General features: G+C 48.9%; 1 protein-coding gene across 1 annotated transcript in view; it reads right to left on the reverse strand.

Annotated features, from left to right (window-relative positions):
• Positions 1-27,659, reverse strand: part of LOC138282988 (E3 ubiquitin-protein ligase TRIM39-like) — a 162,678-nt gene that overhangs the window by 110,350 nt on the left and 24,669 nt on the right. Inside the window, exons 5-6 of the mRNA XM_069221081.1 lie at positions 17,570-17,647; positions 11,420-11,497 (exon numbers count right to left, since the gene is read on the reverse strand). Of these exons, the coding sequence (XP_069077182.1) occupies positions 11,420-11,497; positions 17,570-17,647 (156 nt within the window). The remainder of the gene's footprint in view (positions 1-11,419; positions 11,498-17,569; positions 17,648-27,659) is intronic.

The following is a 27,659-nucleotide window of genomic DNA, read 5'->3' on the forward strand; positions in this document are numbered from 1 at the left end:
ATAGTGACTTCTCCCATGTTACTCATAATTACACCAGACACAACACCAGCATTCCACACGCACTACACAGCACCCGTTTACACAACACATACTATCAGCACATGGCGGCCGTGGCCTCCAAGACATAAGTCAGGTTTTGTTACGTCTGTTCACTGATACCAAATGCAGTAGGCACAGATAGGCCTTACTTGTCACAAGAGGTAGCCCTTGAAAAAGCAAAATGTCTCCTCACCTACACCTATGTAGGATTAGGGCCAAAATACAACTCCATAGAGTTGAGCCCCACAAGGCAGAATTAAATCTGACTTGCTACGAGACCAATCCCACAGCACTGCACCTTCTTACCGAGCCTACCGATATCCAAACTGAGCTAGATAGCATAAACAGAAAGAGCATTATAGGGAAGGATACTGTTTGGCCCTGAGATTTTCCAGAAAAGGGATTCTTGGAGGTAGCAAAACCGCCAAATCAGTGTACAACACGTCCACTCCCGCTTACATCTGTGGTCCCAGGGTGGCTTTTAGCGTATCTGGGGCTGTCTTTGTTAACAACACATGGACCTCAGACATGGAGTTTCAGTGCAGGGCCATCTACCTTGATGATATAAAGGGAAATGGGTCTCGTAGTGGAAGGCTGAATAACAGCATAGATGCCCCATGTCAGGAAATCAGGGACACTGAGATAGATCGGTATATGTGGATAGAAGGGAAGGGACAACCCCTAATTGTACAGAAACTCATATTGTATTCCTTATGTTTCATAGGCAAAGGAACAATTCCACTGAGAACTGCAGTACAATCCTGCTCATTCTGGACTTGCAATGGGGCACCTCCATGCTGTTGGAAACTTACTGGCAAATGCGGCGATTTTGCATACACTGAGCTTGTCCCCAGAACCCGTGCCCTGTGCTCCCTCATCATCATGTATATCCCAACCCTGGTCATTCCTAGAGAAGATCTGTCAGAACTGTACCAATACCCACTAATGAAGAAGATGATTCTGTTGCATCAGGCTAGAGACAGAAGAACAAGATCTTTCCAGACGAATTCAGACCGTTCACCGATGCACAAGTATCAGCTGAAGGGTCCAAAACCCTTATTCACCTTGCAGACAAAAGTGAACGCCCGCTGGTTGCAAATAACCAGGTGGGAAATGCTCAAAATGATGAACAGCTCTGAGCTCGGCCTTATTGCAATCAAGGAATAACTGACAGACATCTGCCTCATGGTGTTGCAACATCGGTATGTGTTGGACTTGATGACTGCAATGGAGAGTGGGGTATGCATGAAGATTGGGCATATTGTTGTACGTTCATACCCAGCAATGGCATGGACAATGGCACTCTAGCCATCCAAGCATTGCCACTGACTACAAAAAGACATGCATGATGAGGAAGGTGCCCCTGAGCAGGAATGGTTCACAAACTGGCTCTCCTAGCTCCCCTGGTGGTTGACCAGTCTGTGCACGCCATTGTTCCAGTTTTCATTGGATTCCAGTTTTTGTATGGTTTCTTGCAAATGGGGGTTTCCTGCTTGTAGGAAGATGGCTCTGTATATACTATATCAAAATGAGATATAGGGCCAGATGTATCAAGCTTTTTTGCATTTGCAAACGGTTCGAATTGCAAAATTTGGCCATTTGCGAATGCAAAAATGCCTTTCACAATGTATGAAAGGCATTTGCAGTACAATTTTAAGAAATCGCTAAAATAGCGATTCCTTAAATTGTGACCCCATTTAGAGAATTGCGATTCTATAAATTGGAAATCGCAAATAGATAATTCCTATTTGCGATTTCCAAAGCACATGTATCAAGCATTTCCTAAATGCAAATTGGGCATTTAGGAAATGCAGTTAGCACAAACTAAAGTTTGGTGGTAACCATATGCAAATTTTTAAACTGACTTGTAGCGCACACATGCCCGTAAGGCGTGTGTGCACTTCACATGTCGTAAAAATATTTTTGGGGTGCAGCAGAGGGGGCCTTCGGCCCCCAGCACCCTGGGATTTGCAATTCCTAATTTGCAAATTCCTAACTGGAATTCGCAATTTGGGAAATGCAAAAACATTTGCAACAGGCCCATAGGTGCGAATGGGGTCGGATTCTCTATTTGTGATTCGGTAATAGCATTTGCGAATTTTAAGAAATCGGTATTACTGAATCGCAAAAATCATACATACCATTTTGTATTTCTTAAATAGTGATTTCTTAAAATTCGCTATTTAAGAAACGCAGATCGTTTTTTTGATACATCTGGCCCATAGTGTGCACAGAGTCCAGGGGTTCCCCAGAGGGTTAACAGAGGTTAAGTAGATGATAATAACACTCTCTTTTGTGAAACTGTGGTCGAGCAGTTAGGCTTTCAAGAGGATAGTGCAAAGCATTTGTTGTACATACACAGGCAATAAATGAAGCACACACTCAATGACCAACTCCAGTCCAATTGTTTTTATATAGCAAAAATATATTTTGTTACTTTATTTCTAGAACCACAAGGATCTAAGTTGCAAGCATATGTATCAACACCACTTTGTTTCAATTTGGCAAGATAAAAGATTTACAAGTAAGTAGCAAAATTCTGTTTTAAAAGTTGGCAGTGCAATTTTCAATACAGTTGTGGGTGAAGAATAGTTAGCAAAGTTTTACAGTTCCAGTCTATGGGGGCTAAGATGTCCAGAGGTCGCGGTTCAAGTTAGACCCAAGCACTCACCTCCAGCAAGACGGGGCAAGCCGGGTGCAAAGGTAAAAGTTGCTGTAAGATTTGAAGTGGGATCCTAAGGAGACTGGGGACACTCAGAAATGGATCTGCCAGCAGGTAAGTACCTGCGACTTCGGAGGGCCGACTTGGAGGGTTTAGGTGAGCACTGGGGGGCCACAGGTCAGCACCAACCACTCACCCTCAGCAGCACATGGGCTGCTGTGTGCAGGGTGCAAACTCAGTGTCGGGCTCCCAGTGCTTCCCAACAGGGGGACACGGGGGTCACAAGAAGGCTGCAGGCTGTGTCCAGGGGATCGGTTCAAGGTAATCACAGGCCGGACAAAGACGAGGGCTGCCTGCTGAATGTTGCTGCATCAGAGGTCGGATTCCCCAAGGCCAGGGGGCTGCAGGGTGCGGGGTACCTTTTGGCGTCAGGTATCTTTCTCGTGGTCATGGGGGGTCCTCTGGATTTGGGCTGCAGGCATTGTTGAGTTGGGCAGGAGGGGTCATCCCAGGGTGGACACAAGGGTGGATTGCCTGGGGACCTGCTCTAGAATGGTGGGCTCCCTGGACACGGCCGTGGACGTCGGGTACAGAGTGGGCAGGAGTCGAAGATCCAGGGCAGTTATGGAGTCCTTTGCTGGAGTCCTTTCTGGACAGGGCTGCTGTCCTCTGGGAGTCATCAGTCCTCTGGTGGGAAGGCAGTCCCCTGGGGGTTTGGAGAGGCTGCTGGTCCTGCAGGATGTGTCGCAGTTTTGTAGCAGGGCTTCAGAAGCTGCAGACAGACCGGTAGTACTGGGACCAAGTCAGTAGGTGTCTGTAGTTTTCTCTGCTGGGGGCAGCTTAGCAGTCCTTCTTCTTTCTTCTTGTCTTATTCTTGAGGTCACCAGGAATCTGATGAGTTAGGTTCAGGGGAGCCCTTAAATCCTGGAATAGGGATGTTGCAGGGGTCAGAGGGCAGTAGCCAATGGTTACTTTCCCTGAGGGTGACTACGCCCTTCATGTGTCCACTCCCTTTGGGGAGGGGGACACAGAACTAACCCTATTAGTCCCTGTTCTCGAAACCAAGATGGAGGATTCTGCAGGGAGGGGGTCACTTCAGCTCTGGACACCTTAGGGGTGGTCCTAGCTGAACTGGTCACTCCTCCTTGTTTTTCCTAACTTTCCCACCCGACTTGCTGCCAAGAATTGGGCTTTGTCTGGGGTGCGGACATCTCCACTAGCTGGAGTGCACTGTGGCACTGTAACAGGAGGCCTGAGTCTTTGAAGCTCACCTCCAAGTGTTACAGTTCCTGCAGGTGTGAAGCACCTTCACCCAGTGCAGACTTTGTTTCTGGCCTCAGAGAGCACAAAGACTCTCACTCCATGAGGTCAGAAAACTCCCAGCCGATGTACTCAATATGGCCATACTAAACTTACAATGTCTAAGAATGGACTTAGACACTGTAAGGGCATATTGCTCAAGCAGCTATGCCCTCACGTGTAGTATAGTGTACCTGGCCTTAGGGCTATAAGGCCTGCTAAAGGAGTGACTTACCTATGCCACAGGCAGAGGTTTGTGGGCATGGCACCCTTTGTCTATTTCTCCCCATCCAACACATACAAGCAGCAATGGCAGTGTGCGTATGTTTGGTGGGGGTCCCCTGCGGTGGCAAAATACATGTTGCAACCCTTGGGGACCTTCCCTGGCCACAGAGCCCTGGGTACCATGGGTACATTTTACAAGGGACTCAGCTGTGTGCCAGGGATGTGCCAATGGCGGGAACAATGGTACCATTTTGGGAAAGAACACAGGTGCTGGGGCCTATTTAGCGGGATCCCAGCACACTCTCAGACAAGTCAGCATCAATATCAGGCAAAAGGTGGGGTGGGGGTAACGAGGCCAATAGGGGAACTTTCCCACACTGCTGTAAAAACGTAGTCCTCAAATTGGGTAGAATGCAAACAACTAGGGAAGTAGAAATAAGCAAAACCAATGCCCCCAAACTTGTGACTGTCATAAGTATAGGTTAGATGGTGTAGTTGAAAATCCAACTAAAGGGGGGAATGTTAATATTGGAAAAGTCGGTGTGCACCATGACACCATCACATAGATCAACCAAGTCACATCACTATTAGCTACTCCACCCAACATGAACTCTCCATCAACCCTGACTCCAAGATATGTGGTCAGGCAGGCTCTGAAACCTAGGCCTGAGGTTACTGACTGACAGGCCACAGGTGGAGCAGCACAAAGCCACCACACAAACGTACAAACAGGAAACTCAAGATTAGTCCCACACATAGGTGCAACAACACCACAATGGTCCCTGGAGATTGGCCCCAATAAAATGTACATGACCAGAGGGATACCTGTATTCCCAAACACCATAAAAGTCAGACACCACGCGTAGTTAGGAACTGTTGAAAGGTGGTCATTAGTTCTGTGGCCTGCACAAATAATGGGTCCACACTCAACCACCACTGGGAACCAAACACCCTATTGTAGCGCTTGACTCTCATAGGGTAGCATTGCAGAGCAGTCCAAGGCTTACTCAAGGGAGGTGGTGTGGGCTAGCAACACTGTGCCATGCAAGGTATTGTGGGACAGTCTGCACAGTTGATAAGCTGCTCTCCTGCTGTGCTGGGGGGCGCCGTGTTGCTTTGGTTTCTCTTTTGTCTCCTCATGCGGCCTTGCACCGCGTTTCTCTGTGTGTAGGGTGTCCGGTTTCACCCAGACACCCCCTGCATGGTTGCCTCCTGTTGGAGGGCAGCGTGGGGAGCTCACCCCCGGCTGCCCTTCTTTGGGGGTGTATGGTCCCACCCGGGCACTCCCATGAAGTCATTGATGATGGGGAGCGGTTCAGGAAGCCCATCCCTGGCTGCTTCCACTGGCTCCACATACAACCAGCACCTCCAAGTGCTGCCCGGGAGCCGGCCCTCCTGTCTCTGGAGGTCGGCCCGCTCCGGCGGGCAGCCTCAACTGTGGCAGCCCGAGGACAGGCCATGTGGGGGAGGCACGCCAGCACTCCCCCGCCTCTCCTGGTGTCTGCTGGCTCATGTGGACCAACGCAATGTTGGTGGCAGCCATCCCGGCCACCCGGGGGGAGTGCGACAGCTGTCGTGCTGCCTGGCTTGCTCTTCCTTGTAGGGCCTTAGGATGAGGTAAGGGGCCCCTTCAGCCAACTTCACAGGGGTGAACTTTGGATCTGTGTGGGGCCCTGTGATGGGGTCCGGGGTCCCCTGACGACCTTCATGAGGACTGCAACAGCATTCCCTGTCTTCTTCACCCGCCGGCCCTTCTCCCAGCCTGCACCCACCTTTGTGGGGGCACAACAGAGTCCCCCCCGGATCAACTTCTTGGCTGGGCCCCGGGATGTGGTCCGGGGCACCTCTTTCAGTTTCATGGGGAGCGCGATGGTGCTCCCCGACTTGGCCTTCTCTGTGTGGCCCCAGGATGGGGTTCGGGCCCTTCCAGCAGCTTCACAGGGTGCAATGGTGCCCCCGGCTTTACTTCAGGCCTGCGGCCCTGCACATATTTGCCAGGTGTGCTTCTCTTTGGTGCCCCAAGATGGGGTCCGGGGCTCCTCTGCTACTCTTTACGGCACCCCCCCAGCTTTACCCCTATTGGGGGCAGCCCCTGGGCCCTGGCCCACCCCTGGGGCATCGAACGGAGCAGTGGTGAAGCCCCAGGTGCTTTGCCGCGTACTTGGAAATAGGTCAAAGGTCGCAAATGTTCTCCTTGGAATATCTCGCCCTCCAAGGGCTGATTTTGACAGTCTTGGTGTCATTTCACTCTTGCTGGCAAGCCCTTGCCACCAGGAGCACTTTCAGTAGGCCTCCTGGCCTAGAAGGTTCTCAGATTGCAGGGAGCCAGTCCCACTGACTCCGTGCACCATCCTTTTCTCTGGGTTCCTTCCTTTTCTTCAGGGCTGTGCGATCACCTTGCCCAGTCTTTCCTCCAAATAGTCCTCAGGGGGATTAAGGCATCCTCGCTGGGACTAAAGTCATTCAGGGGCAGAGTCCCGGCTCCAGTGGGCAGTCAGGGGATTCTTCCTTCCGGTTGTCCATGGCGCCCGCCCTCAGTTCCGGTGTCCTACAGTGAAGCACAGCCGAGAGAGAGAGCCCTCCCCTGTGCAAGACCTTTAAGTGGGGGCGGAAGTGTCCAGCATGCCTTCACCTCTGGTCAATCCAGATGTGCCACATTACTTCCTTGCCCCTGTCCCCTCCTTCCTGCACAGTCCTCTGGGATAGCTCAAAATGGCGGTGGCCCGGAGTTAGTGCTACATGTGCTCTGAAAGTCTCAGACCTTCCTTCCAGGGCCTCTCTGCCCATTTCCTGGCACGTACTGATGGCTGGCTGATTGATGAAAGGCCCTGCTCACGCAGCTGGATAGAGCAGTAATTGACCTTAATCCTGAGCTCAGTCAGAGAAAGATGACATTCCTAGATGACCCTTTTCATACAGGTTACAGTGTACATTGGTGTGACTCTGGTCTCTGTGGATCCTAGGGGACTGGTGTTGCACCCTAGGTCATCTTATCGCATTGACATTTAATGGAGTGTCCCTACAGTGAAAAAGGCAGTAAGCACACTGACTATCCCTTACATGTGTACACCCATCTGATGAGGCTTACTCCAGGTCACTACCCACTCTGCATAATCCCTTCTGCACCAGGCTACCTGTGTGCAGTTCTTGGGCTGCGCACCCCGGAAATCCTCCCCACACAGCCATCCCACAGGTTCACATGCATGTGCACGTGTGATCATGTGTAACTAGGCAGGGGCCTCCTACTCTTTGTGCGCCAAGGAAGTCTTTCCTTAGTAAGGTGGCACCAGTGGTGACCACACTCAGTCCATTTTACCATGAGTTTACTGGAGCTGAGTCCCCTACTATGAGGCTCCCTCACAGTAAAAGGTCAAAAACCAGGTGATTAAACAAGTGAAAAATTAGGGTGGGCCCAGATAGTAGAACCGTCCTCTCACAGGAACACTTAGCCAATCAGAATACAACACACACAGTGATCACATGCCACTCAGGCCGGTCATCTGGACATGTTACCCACTGGCCCTCATTGTGCCCACGCCAGGCCAAGCGTGGACCTTATTTATGACTCCAAGACAACTGTTCACATTCTTCACCTCAAACCGAATGTTGTAATTACTTTATGACACTCAGAGAAATGTATAAAAACCACTCAGGTTGATTGTAGAATGAGAGACAGTACTCAGACCCCGTTTCTGTAACTGCTCTCCCGGGCATAGAGTTTAATTATACAAACTATTCCTGTTTTGCAAAATGTCTCTTGTCATCTGTTTTCTATGGTAAATTCACATTCGAGCAAAAGTTGCATAAGTTAGATATGGTCGCATTGTTTTCAATTAAGATGTGTCATGCAGAATTGAATGGAACTGATGCTTCGTGCAGAGTTTCATGTGAGAAAACTAGTATTGGAGAGTTTCTTAACCAGACAAGAGGAATAATATTTAAAGGAGTAAACAGGTCCTCATCAGGTTTTAATCCCATACAGGTGGAAGCACAAAGTTATTTGACAATGTATATCCACAGAACTTATCAGTTTCAAGTTTATTCTTAATTGTCCCTCTTAATGATTCGGTTTAGCATTACTGATTTTATATTCCCATTTTAAAGTTGCACCTCAGATTTTACATGCAATTAAATCTAATCGTAAATGGATTGCATAAGCTTAAATGCTCTGCCGTTGTCAGGTTTTGCAGATGTTATCCAAGGAGTTCTGATGACAATATACGTCAGCTCATGTTAGTGTAGGTTTTGCAAATGTTATACTGCGAGTGCTGATGGCAAGCTGTACCAAGGAATGTTATACATACCTTGGACTGTGGGCCTGATTTAGAGTTTGGCGGAGGGGGTTTCTCCATCACAAATGTGATGGATATCCTGTCCGCCGTATTACAAGCTCCGTAGGCATTAATGGAATTGTAATATGGCGGGAGGGATATCTGTTACATTTGTGATGGAGTAACCCCCTCCACCAAACTTTGAATCAGGTTCTGTGTCTCTATCCATACCAAGGAGAGCGTTCCGGAGGTAAACATCTCCTGGAGGGAAGGGGGAATGGGACAGGGAGAGCGAGAGAGAAAGAGAGAGGGGGGAGTGGAGGGAGAAGGGTGCTGGCTTCTCACGGAATTTCTAATGGAAGAAAGCCAATAATCTGGGGGTCTGGACAAATGTTGCTGGTTCCCAAAAATGCTCCATACTTCCATGCCTGTTCCATACTGTCATTCAACTGACCACTCACATTTTTTGAGTATACTACAGTGTGCTATAGACTCCACCTCTAAATCTTGATACCCATCTTTGTTAACTGATAGAGGAGGAGCGGCTGGTTTGGATACTGCAGATTTCACCCTGGATACAGGAAATTCCATTAAAATAGTTTTTCCAGGGTTGATTTGGTGTTGAGAGAGGATCTAAAGGGATTGAGTGTGATTCTTTTAAGCACAAGTGGAAGACTGCTGAACACATCACTGAATATTACGTATCTCCATGGACCACCAAAAATGGCTCCTTATAAAATGTAACATTTTCCATTCAGTAAAGTGTTCCTCACTGGGGGAGTCATAGGGGGAGTCATAGCCCCAAAACAAATCTTAGTCCTGTAACTCTGTACGGGGAAGAAACAATTACTTCTATTAGAAAAACAGTCCCTCAAAAAGAATTTGCTCTTGGAGGTTTTCTTTGAATCCTAATGAATTCATCCATCCGGTCTGAATTCTTAATCTCAGATTTAAGGAAGCCCAAAAACTTCTTCAACCCTGTGACTTTGATTGAGTGAATGGCCAAGATACAAGGGGCCACATGTATGTAGAAGTGGGTTTGCAACTTTTTGCGACTTGCAATTAGTAAGTCGCAAAGTGCGATGTACTAATGTGTCTCAAACCTATTTAGCGATTCCCAGTGGGTTGCAAACGGATCTGCCTCATCAATATTGATGAGGCATGTCGCAATTTGCGACTCATTGGGAATGACCTGGAATCACAGGGATGGTGACCTTTCTGGGGTCAGCAGACTACCATGTCTATGATCGTCTTTTAAATTAAAAATTAAAAGTTTTCTTTTGATTATTTAACACTGATCAGTGTTTGTGTCCACATATACAAAGGGGAAGGGTTCCCTTGGGCTGATGATCAGTTCACCTGCCTCTGGAGTGTGTGAAGTTGATGGTCATTCCAGGGGATTAAGGTAGTTAATATTCTCTAAAAACTGGTTGAGTTATCTCTGGCAGTTTGTGGTGTAACTGGAAAAGCTTGGTCTGTGCTTTGTGACTGGTTTAAAGGATCTAATAGTATGGCCAGGTGTTGCTGGGTGGAGTTGGAGACACCTTTAAAGAACACAGCAAGGTCTCCTGCAATTGACCCTTTGCAGGGTCAGGAGTTGAAAAGATTGAACTGGACAACGTCTCTTTAGTTTATGAGGTTCCCCGACCACCATAAATGGGGAAGTCTTGTGAGGATTAATTATTTGAAAGCCAGGGCTCATGAGGGCTGGCCTAATTGTCATCATAAGTAAACCATCCTCTCCAGCACTACTTGATGTTGCCTTGGTGGTATTAGATACTCTTTGACTGTAACTAAATGTTTGGCTTGCAACTTCAAAGAGAATGGTCTTATAGGCAGAGCTGTCATAAGCCTGAGATACATTGAAAGATTCCATGGGTCATTACAGTTAATAAGGGTTCAAACAGGAAGGCGTGGTTTGGCTGAGTTGAAGAAGGGAAAAACATTCCTGCACATAGCATCATTTACCGAAGGTGGGCAGGAGAAACACTGAGATGAGCTTGTCAAGTTCTCCTTTAGCTTCTTTGGTTTTCTTAACAGTCACTCATATAAGGTTAAAATTGATTTGGATTCTCCTTTTTATCAGCAATATGTTAGAATGTTTTTCCAATCAGGAACTAACAAAGTTGTCTATCAAAGGCCCTTGAAGCTGTGCTTCAGCGTTAAGTGGTGGCAGAATAGTTGAGCTGGCTTGAGTCTCTTTACTGATACCAGAAGGATCAGGTTTGGGTGAGTACTCATTCTAGTTTTATGCTTATTGTAACTGGGAGCCCGTCGCCACGGTTGCACAACAAAGCCCGAACCTGACGGCCCATACCCCTAGGGCACGCTCCGGGAAAATCGCTAACCCAGAAGTAAATTCTGATGCGGATAACCGGGATCGAGAAGCCAAAAGAGAGGAAGAGAGACGAGACGGGGCGCGCGAGAGAGATGGAAGGAGCGGAGCCAGAGGAAGGAGTGAGCAAGCTGAGTACGGGATCGAGACCCGCGGAAAGGAGCATAGCGGAAGTCGAAGAATCCGACGACAAAGGCGCGGAGGAACCAAGGAATAACGGACAACGCCGCCACGTCCCTGGAGGGGCGTGGCTCTCACAGGTACGGGCATACCTTAATGTAAAAGTCCTGCCCGAGTGGATGCGGGTAGAAAGAAAGAGTGAAAAGGGGATCGAGGAACCGGGAAGGGACCGGGAGGAGGGGACCTAAATAGAAAAGCTCAGATTCCCCTAACAACACGCAAGGAGGTGGTGAAGTAAACCACTCTCCTACATATCGGATAATAGAGAGAGAGAAAAAGAGAGGAAATTAGTACCACGGGAAACGGGTGAAACACGATCAACCAGTTTACTCCTCAAACCAGCCCCAACACCCTATCCTCACCTCCCTACTAACCTTTATCTAGTCAAACCCAAACGTCTACACTTACCTGGTTTTTTCTTTCCGTTTTCTTTTGTGGAACGTCATCCTCCTTGAGGTTGGGATCGAGACAGTCACCCAGAACACCCTAGGAAAAGAACAGACAGAAATATTATCTTTCTGATCACTCGAGAAGACGGCAATATCAGAGACATTTTTCCAAGGAAGAACCGGAACAGAGTATACAATTCCCCTAACCTATATTGCAATACAAAAAAGAACAATATCACCATATTCAGTGTCTCCAGAGTTCTTTGCAATCCTGTTCCAAGCGAGAACCCACTACAGTGGTGTCAGAAGTGGGATTTGGAGACACCAGGATACTGGACGCTATCCAAGATGGAGGGTACTCCCACCATAGCTGATATGATGCAACAACTAGCCGAGGGACTGAGGCACCTCCAGTTTGTGTGGGAAGAGCAGCAGAAAGAGGCCAAAGTTGAGCGGGAAGCCCTACAAAACGCCCTTAAAAGCCAAGCGACTATCATGGCCAACAACCAGTTGGTTCATGAGAAGGCCTTAAAGTCCCTGACCCATACCATTGCGGCTACCCGGGTTCATCCCAATATGCCTAGTTCGGTGTTACAAAGGTACCAGGAAGGCGAAGCCCCGGACACCTTTTTTACCAACTTTGAAAGAGTTGCCACATCTGCCACTTGGCCCCAATATCGGTGGAGACAGTACATAGCCCCTCTATTGACTGGTACTCTCCGTGCAGCCTATCAAGCTGTGAACCCTGGAGGTACCACACCATACCAGGACATTAAGAAAAGCATACTAGAATGAGTAGGGTTCGACACAGAACATTACAGGCTAAGATTCAGGAAGGCCAAATGGGGACTGTCGGAAAATCCAAGAGCCTTGTATTTCCGGATAAAGGACCTGGGTCTCAAATGGTTGGGTCCCATAGGAACCAACCGCGAGGACATTATAGAAGTCATATTACTGGAACAATATCTGGAAGCTCTCCCGCTCTCCACACGTAACTGGATTAAGCAACACCCTAACCCCAATACCAATACCACCATTGAGTTAGCATGTGCCTACTATCGTTCCATGGAGTTTAAAAACCCCCATCCGAGGGTGAACCCCCCCATCCCGTCAGACCCTTGGACAGGTAAACTCCTCAGGGAGAAGACCCCTTGACGATACAGTGAAACCCCAGATAACGGAGAGGCCTTTTCCCCAACAACCCCAGTGTTATAGCTGTGGTGAGTGGGGCCATATAGCCCGAGTGTGTCCCCTCAAGACTGACAAAGCAGAGCCCATGGAAATAGGCATCACCAGGGGTAGGGTCTATTATACAGGAAGCCAAAATACATAATACAAAAAAGAGTTGTTTCTCAACGGATGCAAGACTTTAGCCCTTATCGACTCGGGCTGCAGCCAGTCAGTCATCCGAGCTGATTTGACGGATGGCAGAACCCTCACTCCCGGGATCACAGTGACGATCCATTGCATTCACGGGGATTTCCGAGAGTATCCCATGACATGGGTCTCCCTACTATGGGAGGGAAGAGAAACCAAAATCCGGATGGGAGTAGTAGACCGCCTGGTGGAGGAAGCCATAATCAGAACCGACTATATGGATTTTGCTATTCTTTTAGAAAGCACAAGGAACAGCGAAGAAATAATCCTTGGTGGAAAGAGGCTCCTTTTTCTAAAAAAACAATCCAGTCTACGGTAACCCGTCATAAACCTAGTAAGAGGGAAAAAAGAGAAACCAAAAGACTATATGGACCTAAGAATAAGGAATCTTTCGGAGTAATTACAAGAGCCGATACCTTCAATAATCTTCCCCCATTTCGCTCCTGTCAGAGAGAGGACCCCACTCTCCTTAACACCTGGAGAAATGCGCAACCTCGAAATCCGGGAGATAAAGGTCCATCTTTTTTCATAATTAAAAACCTGTTATATAGGATTACCAACTCTGATGCCCAAGAAAAGAAACAATTGCTCGTCCCCGAACCTTATAGGCTCCAGGTATTACATTTAGCTCATAGTCAACCTGGCGGAGGTCATTACGGAAGAGAGAAGACTGAAGAATACCTCTTAAGAAGGTTTTATTGGCCCGGAGTGTTTTCCCAGATTAGGAAGTTTTGCCAGCAATGCCCTAAGTGTCAGATTATAGATCCCGGACCCAAAAGAAAGGTTCCCCTACAACCCTTGCCCATTATTGAAGTACCCTTTTCCCGAGTGGGAATGGACATAATAGGACCCCTCGTACCCTCCACCAAGGGGTATAGATATGTATTGGTATTAGTGGACTACGCCACCAGATATCCAGAGGCCATCCCCCTTTCCAGCATTAATACCAAAAGAGTAGCTAACGCCATGATCGGGTTTGTTACCCGAGTAGGCTTTCCCAAAGAAATACTAACTGACCAAGGAACACAGTTTATGTCAAACCTAATGTCCCATATATGTCAACTACTAGGAATTAAACACCTGAGAACCGCGGTTTATCATCCGCAAACCGACGGTTTAGTGGAACGATACAACCGTACCTTAAAAACCCTTTTAAAATAATCTGTTTCCGTGTCAGGCAAGGACTGGGATAGGAAACTACCCTTAGTTCTTTATGCCATTAGGACACATGAACAAGCTTCTACCAGACATAGTCCATTTGAGTTGGTTTTTGGGAGACAACCCCGAACACTATTAGACATGGCGTCGGAGTTGTGGGAAGAGGAGGAAGGAGGAGAAGAAGCCCTTTTAGAAAACACTAATGACCTAAAATCCCAAATCCAATCAATATGGGAAGACATCAGGGAAAATTTTGAGAAAGCCCAAAGTAAACAAAAACATTATTACGACCGCAATACGCAAATGAGAACCTTGAGTAAGGGGGACAAACTACTTGTCCTTTTTCCCAGCTCTGACAATAAACTTCTGGCTAGATGGCAAGGACCCTATAAGGTTCTAGGAACTGTAACCTCTGTTACCTACACCATCGAAATAACAGAGAGTCCTAAAAGAACCCAAATATTTCACATAAACTTGTTAAAGAAATGGGAAGAACCTCCTGAACCCATAAGAACCCCATTTTTGGCTGGTTACTTGGTTAATACCGTAAGGGAACTTGATATTTGGTGGTGTCATACTCCTGTAAGCCCAACTCCAGAAAAAACGCAAAAGAATGCATGTCTCTTGCCAAAACAACAAGATCAGTTAACCCAACTACTCTCCCACCACAATAAGCTGTTCTCTACCCAACCAGGAAAAACCTTGTTAATACAACATCATATTAAAACACTACCCGGAAAGATAATACGATTGCGACCCTATCGCATACCCAAAGCCCAAAAAATCTTAGTGGAAGAAGAAATAGAAAAAATGCTATCCATGGAGTTATAGAGCCATCAAAGAGTCCCTGGTGCTCCCCGGTCGTATTGGTCCCCAAACCTGATGGGTCAATCTGTTTCTGCATTGACTTTCTACAGGTCAACGCCATATCCCAGTTTGACACATATCCCCTTCCAGGGGTAGACGATCTCTTAGAAAAGCTCGGGAGGGCCAAATACATGTCCATCCTTGATTTAACCAAAGGCTACTGGCAAATTCCATTGGCAGACACAGACAAAGAAAAAACATCCTTCTCAACAGCCTCTGGGCTTTATCACTTTAATGTCCTCCCCTTTGGATTACATGGTGCCCCCGCCACCTTCCAACGCCTTATGGACTCCTTCTTACGACCATATACCAGATACGCAGCCGCGTATCTGGATGATATTGTTATATATAGCGAAACCTGGGAGGACCATCTGAACCATCTCCATAACATATTCTCTGTCCTGCAGCAAGCAGGACTCACTGCTAATCCCAAGAAAAGCCACCTAGCTTATACCGATATTGCATACTTAGGCTATCACAAAGGGGGTAGTGTAATAAAACCACAATTGAACAAAGTGGAAACCATTACGCACATAAAAAGCCCTACTACCAAGAAAGAAGTGCGCTCCTTTCTAGGTCTGGTAGGGTACTATCGGAGATTCATCCCCCATTATTCAACTCTGGCGGCTCCCCTAACCGACCTCTTAAAGAAGGGGCAGCCCACAAAAATAGCAAGATTGACCCCAGCCCAACACCATGGCTATATAACCCTACAAAACTGTCTCACGACCAAACCAATTTTGCGCTCTCCCGATTTTAGTCAACCCTTCCATTTACAAACGGATGCCTCAGATGTAGGCCTGGGGGCGGTTTTATTTCAGAAGAGTGATGATGGCACAATTCACCCTATTGTGTTTATCAGTCGTAAGCTCCTACCCAGGGAACATCGCTATCCGATTATAGAACATGAATGTCTGGCCATTAAATGGGTAATAGAAAGCCTACAATACTATCTTCTAGGATGACCGTTTCTGCTATATACTGATCACACTCCTCTGAAATGGCTATCGCGCCATAAAGATACCAACGACTGCATACTTAGATGGTTTATGGAACTCCAACCTTTATTCTTTCAGGTGTGCCACCTTCTGGGAAAACTAATGGGCCAGGCCGACTACCTATCCCGTTATCCGTTGGCTCGGGGACTCGAACAGCCCCACTTGTGGGAAGGGACATGTAACCGAGCGCCCGTCGCCACGGTTACACAACAAAGCCCAAACCTGACGGCCCATACCCCTAGGGCACGCCCGGGAGAATCCCTAACCCGGAAGTAAAATCCGATGCAGATATCTGGGATCGAGAAGCCAAAAGAGAGGAAGAGAGACGAGACGGGTCGCGCGCAAGAGAGACGGAAGGAGCGGAGCCAGAGGAAGGAGCGAGCAAGCCGAGTACAGGATCGAGACCCGCGGAAGGGAGCATAGAGAAAGTCGAAGAAGCCGACGACGTAGACGCAGAGGAACCAAGGAATAAAGGACAGCGCCACCACGCCCCTGGAAGGGCGTGGCTCTCACAGGTACAGGCATACCTTAATGTAAAAGTCCTACCCGAGTGGATGCGGATAGAAAGAAAGAGAGAAAAGGGGATCGAGGAACCGGGAAGGGACCGGGAGGAGGGGACCTAAATAGAAAAGCTCAGATTCCCCTAACAACACGCAAGGAGGTGGTGAAGTAAACCACTCTCCTACATATCGGATAATAGAGAGAGAGAAAAAGAGAGGAAATTAGGCCCATATTTATACTTTTTGACGCTAAACTGCGCTAACGCAGTTTAGCGTCAAAAAATTTTGCGCCGTCTAACGCCATTCTGAAGCGCCATGCGGGCGCCGTATTTATGGAATGGCGTTAGACGGCGCAATCAGACCGGCGCTGCCTGGTGTGCGTGGAAAAAAACCACGTAGACCAGGCAGCGCCGGCGTTGGGAAAAAATGACGTTAGGGCGTCTTAAAATGGCGCAAGTCAGGTTGACGCTAAAAAATCGTCTTAACCCGATTTGCGCCATTTTTTCGACGCCCAGACGCCATTTCATGACTCCTGTCTTAGTAAAGACAGGAGTCATGCCCCCTTGCCCAATGGCCATGCCCAGGGGACTTGTGTCCCCTGGGCATGGTCATTGGGCATAGTGGCATGTAGGGGGGCACAAATAAGGCCCCCCTATGCCACAAAAAAAATAAAAAAATAAAAAAAATTATACTTACCTGAACTTACCTGTACTTCACTGGGATGGGCCCCTCCATCCTTGGGTGTCCTCCTGGGGTGGGCAGGGGTGGCAGGGGGGGTCCCTGGGGGCAGGGGAGGGCACCTGTGGGCTCATTCTGAGCCCACAGGTCCCTTAACGCCTACCCTGACCCAGGCGTTAAATTCAGGCGCAAATGCGGGTTTTTTTGACCCTCCACCTCCCGGGCGTGATTTTTGCCCGGGAGTATAAATACGACGCATTTGCGTCGCTGTCATTTTTTTAGACGGGAACGCCTTCCTTGCATCTCATTAACGCAAGGAAGGCGTTCACGCAAAACAATGACGCTCTTTCTTCATACTTTGGCGCTAGACGCGTCTAACGCCAAAGTATAAATATGGCGTTAGTTTTGCGCCGAATTTGCGTAAAAAAAAACGACGCAAATTCAGCGCAAACAGAGTATAAATACGGGCCTTAGTACCATGGGAAAAGGGTGAAACACAATAAACCAGTTTACTCCCCACACCAGCCTCCACACCCTATCCTCTCCTCCCTACTAACCTTTATCTAGTCAAACCCAAACGTCTACACTTACCTGGTTTTTTCTTCCCATTTTCTTTTGGGGAACGTCATCCTCCTTGAGGTTGGGATCGAGATAGTCACCCGTAACACCCTAGGAAAAGAACAGACAGAAATATTATCTTTCTGGTCACTCGAGAAGACGGCAATATCAGAGACATTTTTCCAATGAAGAACCGGAACAGAGTATACAATTCCCCTAACCCATATTGCAATAAAAAAAAGAACGATATCACCATATTCAGTGTCTCCAGAGTTCTTTGCAATCCTGTTCCAAGCGAGAACCCACTACAGTGGTGTCAGAAGTGGGATTTGGAGACACCAGGATACTGGATGTTATCCAAAATGGAGGGTGCTCCCACCATATATATGATGCAACAACTAGCCGAGGGACAGAGGCACCTCCAGATTGTGTGGGAAGAGCAGCAGAAAGAGGCCAAAGTTGAGCGGGAAGCCCTACAAAACACCCTTAAAAGCCAAGCGACTATCATGGCCAACAACCAGTTGGTTCATGAAAATGCCTTAAAGTCCCTGACCGATACCATTCCCGCTACCCGGGTTCATCCCAATGTGCCTAGTTCGGTGTTACAAAGGTACGAGGAAGGCGAAGACCCGGACACCTTTTTTACCAACTTTGAAAGAGTTGCCACATCCGCCACTTGGCCCCAAGATCGGTGGGGACAGTACATAGCCCCTCTATTGACTGGTACCCTCCAAGCAGCCTATCAAGCTGTGAACCCTGGAGGTACCACACCATGAGCTACCATGATCAGGACATTAAGAAAAGCATACTAGAACGAGTAGGGTTCGACACAGAACATTACAGGCTAAGATTCAGGAAGGCCAAATGGGGACTGTCGGAAAATCCAAGAGCCTTGTATTTCCGGATAAAGGACCTGGGTCTCAAATGATTGGGTCCCATAGGAACCCACGGCGAGGACATTATAGAAGTCATATTACTAGAACAAAATCTGGAAGCTCTCCCGCTCTCCACACGTAACTGGATTAAGCAACACCCTAACCCTGATACCAATGCCACCATTGAGTTAGCATGTGCCTACCATCGTTCCATGGAGTTTAAAAAACCCCATCTGGGGGTGAAACCCCCCCCCCATCCCGTCAGACCCTTCGAAAGGTAAACTCCTCAGGGAAAAGACCCCTTGACGATACAGTGAAACCCCGGATAATGGAGCGGCCTTTTCCCCAACAACCCCAGTGTTATAGCTATGGGGAGTGGGGCCATATAGCCCGAGTGTGTCCCCTCAAGACCGACAAAGCAGAGCCCATGGAAATAGGCATCACCAGGGGTAGGGTCTATTATACAGGAAGCCAAAATACACAATACAAAAAAGAGTTGTTTCTCAACGGACGCAAGACTTTAGCCCTTATCGACTCGGGCTGCAGCCAGTCTGTCATCCGAGCTGATTTGACGGATGGCAGAACCCTCACTCCCGGGATCACAGTGACGATCTGTTGCATTCACAGAGATTCCCGAGAGTATCCCATGACATGGGTCTCTCTACTATGGGAGGGAAGAGAAACAAAAATACGGATGGGAGTAGTAGACCGCCTGGTGGAGGAAGCCATAATCGGACCCGACTATATGGATATTGCTATTCTTTTAGATAGCACAAGGAACAGCGAAGAAAGTAATCCTTGGTGGAAAAAGGCTCCTTTTTCTAACGAACCAATCCAGTCTACGGTAACCCGTCATAAACCGAGTAAGAGGGAAAAAAGAGAAACCAAAAGACTATATGGACCTAAGGATAAGGAATCTATCGGGGTAATTACACAAGCCGATACCTTCAATAATCTTCCCCCATTTCGCTCCTGTCAGAGGGAGGACCCCACTCTCCTTAACGCCTGGAGAAATGCGCGACCTTGAAATCTGGGAGATAAAGGTCCCTCTTTTTCCATAATTAAAAACCTGTTATATAGGATTACTGTAGGAAGTTGGCTCTGTATATACTATTTCAAACTAAGAAATAGAGTGCACAGAGTCCAAGGGTTCTCCTTAGACGTAAGATAGTGTCAGAAAGAGATAATTCTAATGCTCTATTTTGTGGTAGTGTGGTTGAGCAGTAGGATTATCAGAGGGTAGTGTTAAGTGTGAGAAAGTAGCCTCTTTCTAGCCTTGTTACCCCCACTTTAGGCCTGTTTGTGAGTGTATGTCAGGGTGTTTTCACTGTCTCACTGGGATCCTGCCAGCCAGGGCCCAGTGCTCATCGTGAAAACCCTATGTTTTCAGTATGTTTGTTGTGTCACTGGGACCCTGCTAGTCAGGACCCCAGTGCTCATAAGTTTGTGACCTATAGGTATGTGTTCCCTGTGTGATTCCTAACTGTCTCACTGAGGCTCTGCTAACCAGAACCTCAGTGGTTATGCTCTCTCATTTCTTTCAAATTGTCACTGACAGGCTAGTGACCAATTTTACCAATTTATATTGGCTTACTGGAACACCCTTATAATTCCCTAGTATATGGTACTGAGGTACCCAGGGTATTGGGGTTCCAGGAGATCCCTATGGGCTGCAGCATTTCTTTTGCCACCCATAGGGAGCTCTGACAATTCTTACACAGGCCTGCCACTGCAGCCTGAGTGAAATAACGTCCACGTTATTTCACAGCCATTTTACACTGCACTTAAGTAACTTATAAGTCACCTATATGTCTAACCTTTACCTGGTAAAGGTTGGGTGCTAAGTTACTTAGTGTGAGGGCACCCTGGCACTAGCCAAGGTGCCCCCACATTGTTCAGGGCCAATTCCCCGGACTTTGTGAGTGCGGGGACACCATTACATGCGTGCACTACATATAGGTCACTACCTATATGTAGCTTCACAATGGTAACTCCGAATATGGCCATGTAACATGTCTATGATCTTGGAATTGCCCCCTCTATACCATCCTGGCATAGTTGGCACAATCCCATGATCCCAGTGGTCTGTAGCACAGACCCTGGTACTGCCAAACTGCCTTTCCCGGAGTTTCACTGCAGCTGCTGCTGCTGCCAACCCCTCAGACAGGCTTCTGCCCTCCTGGGGTCCAGCCAGGCCTGGCCCAGGATGGCAGAACAAAGGACTTCCTCTGAGAGAGGGTGTTACACCCTCTCCCTTTGGAAAATGGTGTGAAGGCAGGGGAGGAGTAGCCTCCCCCAGCCTCTGGAAATGCTTTCATGGGCACATTTGGTGCCCATTTCTGCATAAGCCAGTCTACACCGGTTCAGGGACCCCTTAGCCCTGCTCTGGCGTGAAACTGGACAAAGGAAAGGGGAGTGACCACTCCCCTGACCTGTACCTCCCCTGGGAGGTGCCCAGAGCTCCTCCAGTGTGCTCCAGACCTCTGCCATCTTGGAAACAGAGGTGCTGCTGGCACACTGGACTGCTCTGAGTGGCCAGTGCCACCAGGTGACGTCAGAGACTCCTTCTGATAGGCTCCTTCAGGTGTTGCTAGCCTATCCTCTCTCCTAGGTAGCCAAACCCTCTTTTCTGGCTATTTAGGGTCTCTGGGGGTGATTCTAACTTTGGCTACGCGGTCAGAAGACCTCGGCGGTTATTCTGTGTTTCCCGCTGGGCTGGCGGGCGACCGCCAGAAGGCCGCCCGACAGCCCAGCGGGAAACCCCTTCCCACGAGGAAGCCGGCTCCGAATGGAGCCGGCGGAGTGGGAAGGATGCGACGGGTGCAGTAGCACCCGTCGCGATTTTCAGTGTCTGCATGGCAGATACTGAAAATCTTTTAGGGGCCCTCTTACGGGGGCCCCTGCAGTGCCCAAGCCATTGGCATGGGCACTGCAGGGGCCCCCAGGGGCCCCACGACACCCCTCACCGCCATCCTGTTCCTGGCGGTCAGCGGAAAACCGGCAGGAGACCGCCGGTTTTACGTTTCTGACCGCGGCCATACCGCTGCGGTCAGAATGCCCTTGGGAGCACCGCCAGCCTGTTGGCGGTGCTCCCGCGGTCGTTGACCCTGGCGGTCAATGACCGCCAGGGTCAGAATGACCCCCTCTGTCTCTTGGGATTCCTTAGATAACGAATGCAAGAGCTCATCCGAGTTCCTATGCATCTCTCTCTTCACCTTCTGCCAAGGAATCGACTGCTGACCGCGCTGGAAGCCTGCAAAACTGCAACATAGTAGCAAAGACGACTACTGCAACTCTGTAACGCTGATCCAGCCGCCTTCTCGACTGCTTTCCTGGTGGTGCATTCTGTGGGGGTAGTCCGCCTCCTCTCTGCACTAGAAGCTCCGAAGAAATCTCCCGTGGGTCGACGGAATCGTCCCCCTGCAACCGCAGGCACCAAAGAACTGCATCACGGTACCTTGGGTCTCCTCTCAGCACGACGAGCGAGGTCCCTTGAATCCAGCAACTCTGTCCAAGTGACTTCCACAGTCCAGTGACTCTTCAGTCCAAGTTTGGTGGAGGTAAGTCCTTGCCTCCCCACGCCAGACTGCATTGCTGGGAACTGCGACTTTTGCAGCTACTCCGGCCTCAGGGCACTTCCAGCAGAAATCCTTTGTGCACAGTCCAGCCTGGGTCCACGGCACTCTAACCTGCATTGCACGACCTCCTAAGTTGTTCTCCGGCGACGTGGGACGCCTTTGTGCGACTTCGGGTGAGCACCATTTCACACATCCTCGTAGTGCCTGTTTCTGGCACTTCTGCGGGTGCTGCCTGCTGCTGAGAGGGCTCTTTGTCTTGCTTGATACCCCCTCTGTCTCCAGACGCAATTGGCGACATCCTGGTCCCTCCTGGGCCACAGCAGCATCCAAAAACCCTTACCACATGATTTGCAGCTAGCAAGGCTTGTTGGCGGTCTTTCGGCAGGAAAACACTTCTGCACAACTCTCCACGGCGTGAGGGATCCGTCCTCCAAAGGGGAAGTCTCTAGCCCTTGTCGTTCTTGCAGAAACCTACGCTTCTACTGTCCAGTAACAGCATCTTTGCACCCACAGCTGGCATTTCCTGGGCATCTGCCCATCTCCGACTTGCTTGTGACTTTTGGACTTGGTCCCCTTGTTCCACAGGTACCCTCGACTGGAAATCCATTGTTGTTGCATTGCTGGTTTGTGTCTTTCTTGCAGAACTCCCCTATCACGTCTTCTATGTCCTTTGGGGAACTTTAGTGCACTTTGCACTCACTTTTCAGGGTCTTGGGGTGGGCTATTTTTCTAACCCTTACTATTTTCTAATAGTCCCGGCGACCCTCTACAAGGTCACATAGGTTTGGGGTCCATTCGTGGTTCGCATTCCACTTTTGGAGTATATGGTTTGTGTTGCCCCTATCCCTATGTGTCTCCAGTGCATCCTATTGTAACTATACATTGTTTGCACTGTTTTCTAATACTATTACTGCATATTTTGGTATTGTGTACATATATCTTGTGTATATTTGCTATCCTCATACTGAGGGTACTCACTGAGATACTTTTGGCATATTGTCATAAAAATAAAGTACCTTTATTTTTAGTATATCTGTGTATTGTGTTTTCTTATGATATTGTGCATATGACACTAAGTGGTACTGTAGGAGCTTCACTCGTCTCCTAGTTCAGCCTAAGCTGCTCTGCTAAGCTTCCATTATCTATCAGCCTATGCTGCTAGACACCCTATACACTAATAAGGGATAACTGGGCCTGGTGCAAGGTGCAAGTACCCCTTGGTACTCACTACAAGCCAGTCCAGCCTCCTACATTAAGCATTTGTTGTACACACACAGGCAATAAATGAGCAACACACACTCAAAGACAATTCCAGGCCAATAGGTTTTTATATAGAAAAATATATTTTCTTAATTTATTTTAAGAACCACAGGTTCAAGATTTACAAGTAATACTTCAAATGAAAGGTATTTCACTCAGGTATCTTAGGAACGTTGAATCAACACAATATCATGTACAGTTTGAGCAAAAATGGCAATAAGCTATTTTAAAACTAGACAGTGCAAATTTCAACAGTTCCTGTGGGAGGTAAGTATTGGTTAGTTTTGCAGGTAAGTAAAGCACCTACAGGTTTCAAAGTTGGGTCTAAGGTAGCCCACCGTTGGGGGTTCAGGACAACCCCAAAGTTACCACACCAGCAGCTCAGGGCCGGTCAGGTGCAGAGGTCAAAGTGGTGCCCAAAACTCATAGGCTTAAATGGAGAAGGGGGTGCCCCGGTTCCAGTCTGCCAGCAGGTAAGTACCCGCGACTTCGGAGGGCAGACCAGGGGGGTGTTGTAGGGCACCGGGGGGGACACAAGTCAGCACAGAAAGTACACCCTCAGCGGCACGGGGCGGCCGGGTGCAGTGTGCCAACAGACGTCGGGTTCGCAATAGGTTTCAATGGGAGACACCAGGGGTCTCTTCAGCGAAGCAGGCAGGCAAGGGGGGGGCTCCTCGGGGTAGCCACCACCTGGGCAAGGGAGAGGGCCACCTGGGGGTCGCTTCTGCACTGGAGGTCGGATCCTTCAGGTCCTGGGGGCTGCGGGTGCAGTGTCTTTACCAGGCGTCGGGTTCTTGGGAGCAGGCCGTCGCGGTCAGAGGGAGCCTCTGGATTCCTTCTGCAGGTGTCGCTGTGGGGGCTCAGGGGGCTCAACTCTGGCTACTCACGGGCTCACAGTCGCCGGGGAGTCCTACCTGTAGTGTTGTTTCTCCGAAGGTCGAGCCTGGGGCGTCGGGTGCAGAGTGGAAAGTCTCACGCTTCCGGCGGGAAACGTGGAGTCCTTTAAAAGTTGTTTCTTTGTTGCAAGTTGTAGTTTCTTTGGAACAGGGCCGCTGTCCTCGGGAGTTCTTGGTCCTTTTAGATGCAGGGTAGTCCTCTGAGGCTTCAGAGGTCGCTGGTCCCTGGGGGATGCGTCGCTGTTGCAGTTTTTCTTGAAGTGGGGAGACAGGCCGGTAGGGCTGGGGCCAAAGCACTTGGTGTCTCCGTCTTCTCTGCAGGGCTTCAGGTCAGCAGTCCTTCTTCGTCTTAGGTTGCAGGAATCTGTCTTCCTAGGTTCTGGGGGCCCCTAAATACTCAATTTAGGGGGGGGTTTAGGTCTGGGGGGTTAGTAGCCAATGGCTACTAGCCCTGAGGGTGGCTACACCCTCTTTGTGCCTCCTCCCTGAGGGGAGGGGGGCACATCCCTAATCCTATTGGGGGAATCCTCCATCTACAAGATGGAGGATTCCTAAAAGTCAGAGTCACCTCAGCTCAGGACACCTTAGGGGTTGTCCTGACTGGCCAGTGACTCCTCCTTGTTTTTCTCATTATCTCCTCCGGCCTTGGTGCCAAAAGTGGGGCCGTGGCCGGAGGTGGCGGGTATCTCCACTAGCTGGGGTGCCCTGTGGCGCTGTTACAAAGGGGGTGAGCCTTTGAGGCTCACCGCCAGGTGTTACAGTTTCTGCAGGGGAGGCGAGAAGCACCTCCACCCAGTACAGGCTTTGTTCCTGGCCACAGAGTGACAAAGGCACTCTCCCCATATGGCCAGCAACATGTCTGGTGTGTGGCAGGCTGGTAAAACTAGTCAGCCCACACTGGAAGTCGGGTATGTTTTCAGGGGGCATCTCTAAGATGCCCTCTGGGTGTATTTTACAATAAAATGTACACTGGCATCAGTGTACATTTATTGTGCTGAGAAGTTTGATACTAAACTTCCCAGTATTCAGTGTAGCCATCATGGTGCTGTGGAGTTCATGTATGACAGACTCCAAGACCATATACTCTTATGGCTACCCTGCACTTACAATGTCTAAGGTTTTGCTTAGACACTGTAGGGGCACAGTGCTCATGAACCTATGCCCTCACATATGGTATAGTGCACCCTGCCACCAGATATCCCGAGGCCATTCTCCTTTCCAGCATTAATACCAAAAACATAGCTAACGCCATGATCGGGTTTTTTACCCGAGTAGGCTTTCCCAAAGAAATATTAACTGACCAAGGAACACAGTTTATGTCAAACTTAATGTCCCAGATATGTCAACTACTAGGAATTAAACACCTGAGAACCGCGGTTTATCATCCGCAAACCGACGGTTTAGTGGAATGATACAACCGTACCTTAAAAACCCTTTTTTTTAAATCAGTTTCAGTGTCAGGCAAGGACTGGGATAGGAAACTACCCTTAGTTCTCTATGCCATTAGGACACATGAACAAGCCCCTACCAGACATAGGGGGTGATTCCAACTCTGGCGGGCGGCGGTAGCCGCCCGCCAGGCGGGAACTGCCATTTGGCCGCCATGCGGCCAAAATACCGCTGCCCCCATTCCAACATTCTCGCCGGGCCCGCGGGAATGAGGCCTGCAACACAGGAGCCGGCTCCGAATGGAGCCGGCGGTGTTGCGGCCGTGCGACGGGTGCAGTTGCACCCGTCGCGCTTTTCACTGTCTGCTAGGCAGACAGTGAAAAGCTGGCCGGGGCCCTGTTAGGGGACCCCTGCACTGCCCATGCCAGTGGCATGGGCAGTGCAGGGGCCTCCAGGGGCCCCAGGACACCCCTTACCGCCAGCCTCTTCCTGGCGGTGAAAACCGCCAGAAACAGGCTGGCGGTACGGGGGTCAGAATCCACAGGGCAGCGCCGCTTGCAGCGCTGCCCTGGCGGATTCACCCAGCCGGGGCATAAACGGCGGAAAACCGCCGGGGTGACCGTGGCTTTACCGCCGCGGTCAGAATGGCATGGGAAGCACCGCCAGCCTGTTGGCGGTGCTTCCGTCATTCGTGACCCTGGCGGTCCAAGACCGCCAGGGTCAGAATGACCCCCATAGTCCATTTGAGTTGGTTTTTGGGAGACAACCCCGAACACTATTAGACATGGCGGCTGAGTTGTGGGAAGAGGAGGAAGGAGGAGAAAAAGCCCTTTTAGAATACACTAATGACCTAAAATCCCAAATCCAATCAGTATGGGAAGACGTCAGCGAAAATTTAGAGAAAGCCCAAAGTAAACAAAAACATTATTACGACCGCAATATGCAAATGAGAACCTTGAGTAAGGGGGACAAAGTACTTGTCTTTTTGCCCTGCCCTGACAATAAACTTCTGGCTAGATGGCAAGGACCCTATAAGGTTCTAGGAACTGTAACCCCTGTTACCTACACCATCGAAATAACAGGGAGTCCTAAAAGAACCCAAATATTTCACATAAACTTGTTAAAGAAATGGGAAGAACCTCCTGAACCCATAAGAACCCCATTAGCCGGTTACTTGTTTAAAACCGTAAGGGAACTTGATATTGGGTGGTGTCCTACTCCTGTAAGCCCAACTCCAGAAAAATCACAAAAGAATGCATGTCTCTTGCCGAAACAAAAAGATCAGTTAACCCAACTACTCTCCCACCACGATAAACTGTTCTCTACCCAGCCAGGAAAAACCTCGTTAATACAACATCATATTAAAACACTACCCGGAAAGATAATACGATTTCGAACCTATTGCATACCCGAAGCCCGAAAAATCTTAGTGGAAGAAGAAATAGAGAAAATGCTATCCATGGGAGTTATAGAGCCATCAAAGAGTTCCTGGTGCTCCCCGGTCGTATTGGTCCCCAAACCTGATGGGTCAATCCGTTTCTGGAATGACTTTCGACAGGTCAACGCCATATCCCAGTTTGACACATATCCCCTTCCCAGGGTAGGTGATCTCTTAGAAAAGCTCGGGAAGGCCAAATACATGTCCACCCTTGATTTAACCAAAGGCTACTGGCAAATTCCATTAGCAGACACAGACAAAGAAAAAACAGCATTCTCAACAGCCTCTGGGCTTTATCACTTTAATGTCCTCCCCTTTGGATTACATGGTGCCCCCGCCACCCTCCAACGCCTTATGGACTCCCTCTTACGACCATATACCAGATACGCAGCCGCCTATCTGGATGATATTGTTATATATAGCGAAACCTGGGAGGACCATCTGAACCATCTCCATAACATATTCTCTGTTCTGCAGCAAGCAGGACTCACTGCTAATCCCAAGAAAAGCCACCTAGCTTATACCGATATTGCATACTTAGGCTATCACATAGGGGGTGGTGTAATAAAACCACCATTGAACAAAGGGGAAGCCATTACGCACATAAAAAGCCCTACTACCAAAAAAGAAGTGCGCTCCTTTTTAGGTCTGGTAGGGTATTATCGGAGATTCATCCCCCATTATTCA

Source organism: Pleurodeles waltl, chromosome 2_2 (assembly GCF_031143425.1).
Source record: "Pleurodeles waltl isolate 20211129_DDA chromosome 2_2, aPleWal1.hap1.20221129, whole genome shotgun sequence".
Classification (NCBI taxonomy): domain Eukaryota; kingdom Metazoa; phylum Chordata; class Amphibia; order Caudata; family Salamandridae; genus Pleurodeles; species Pleurodeles waltl.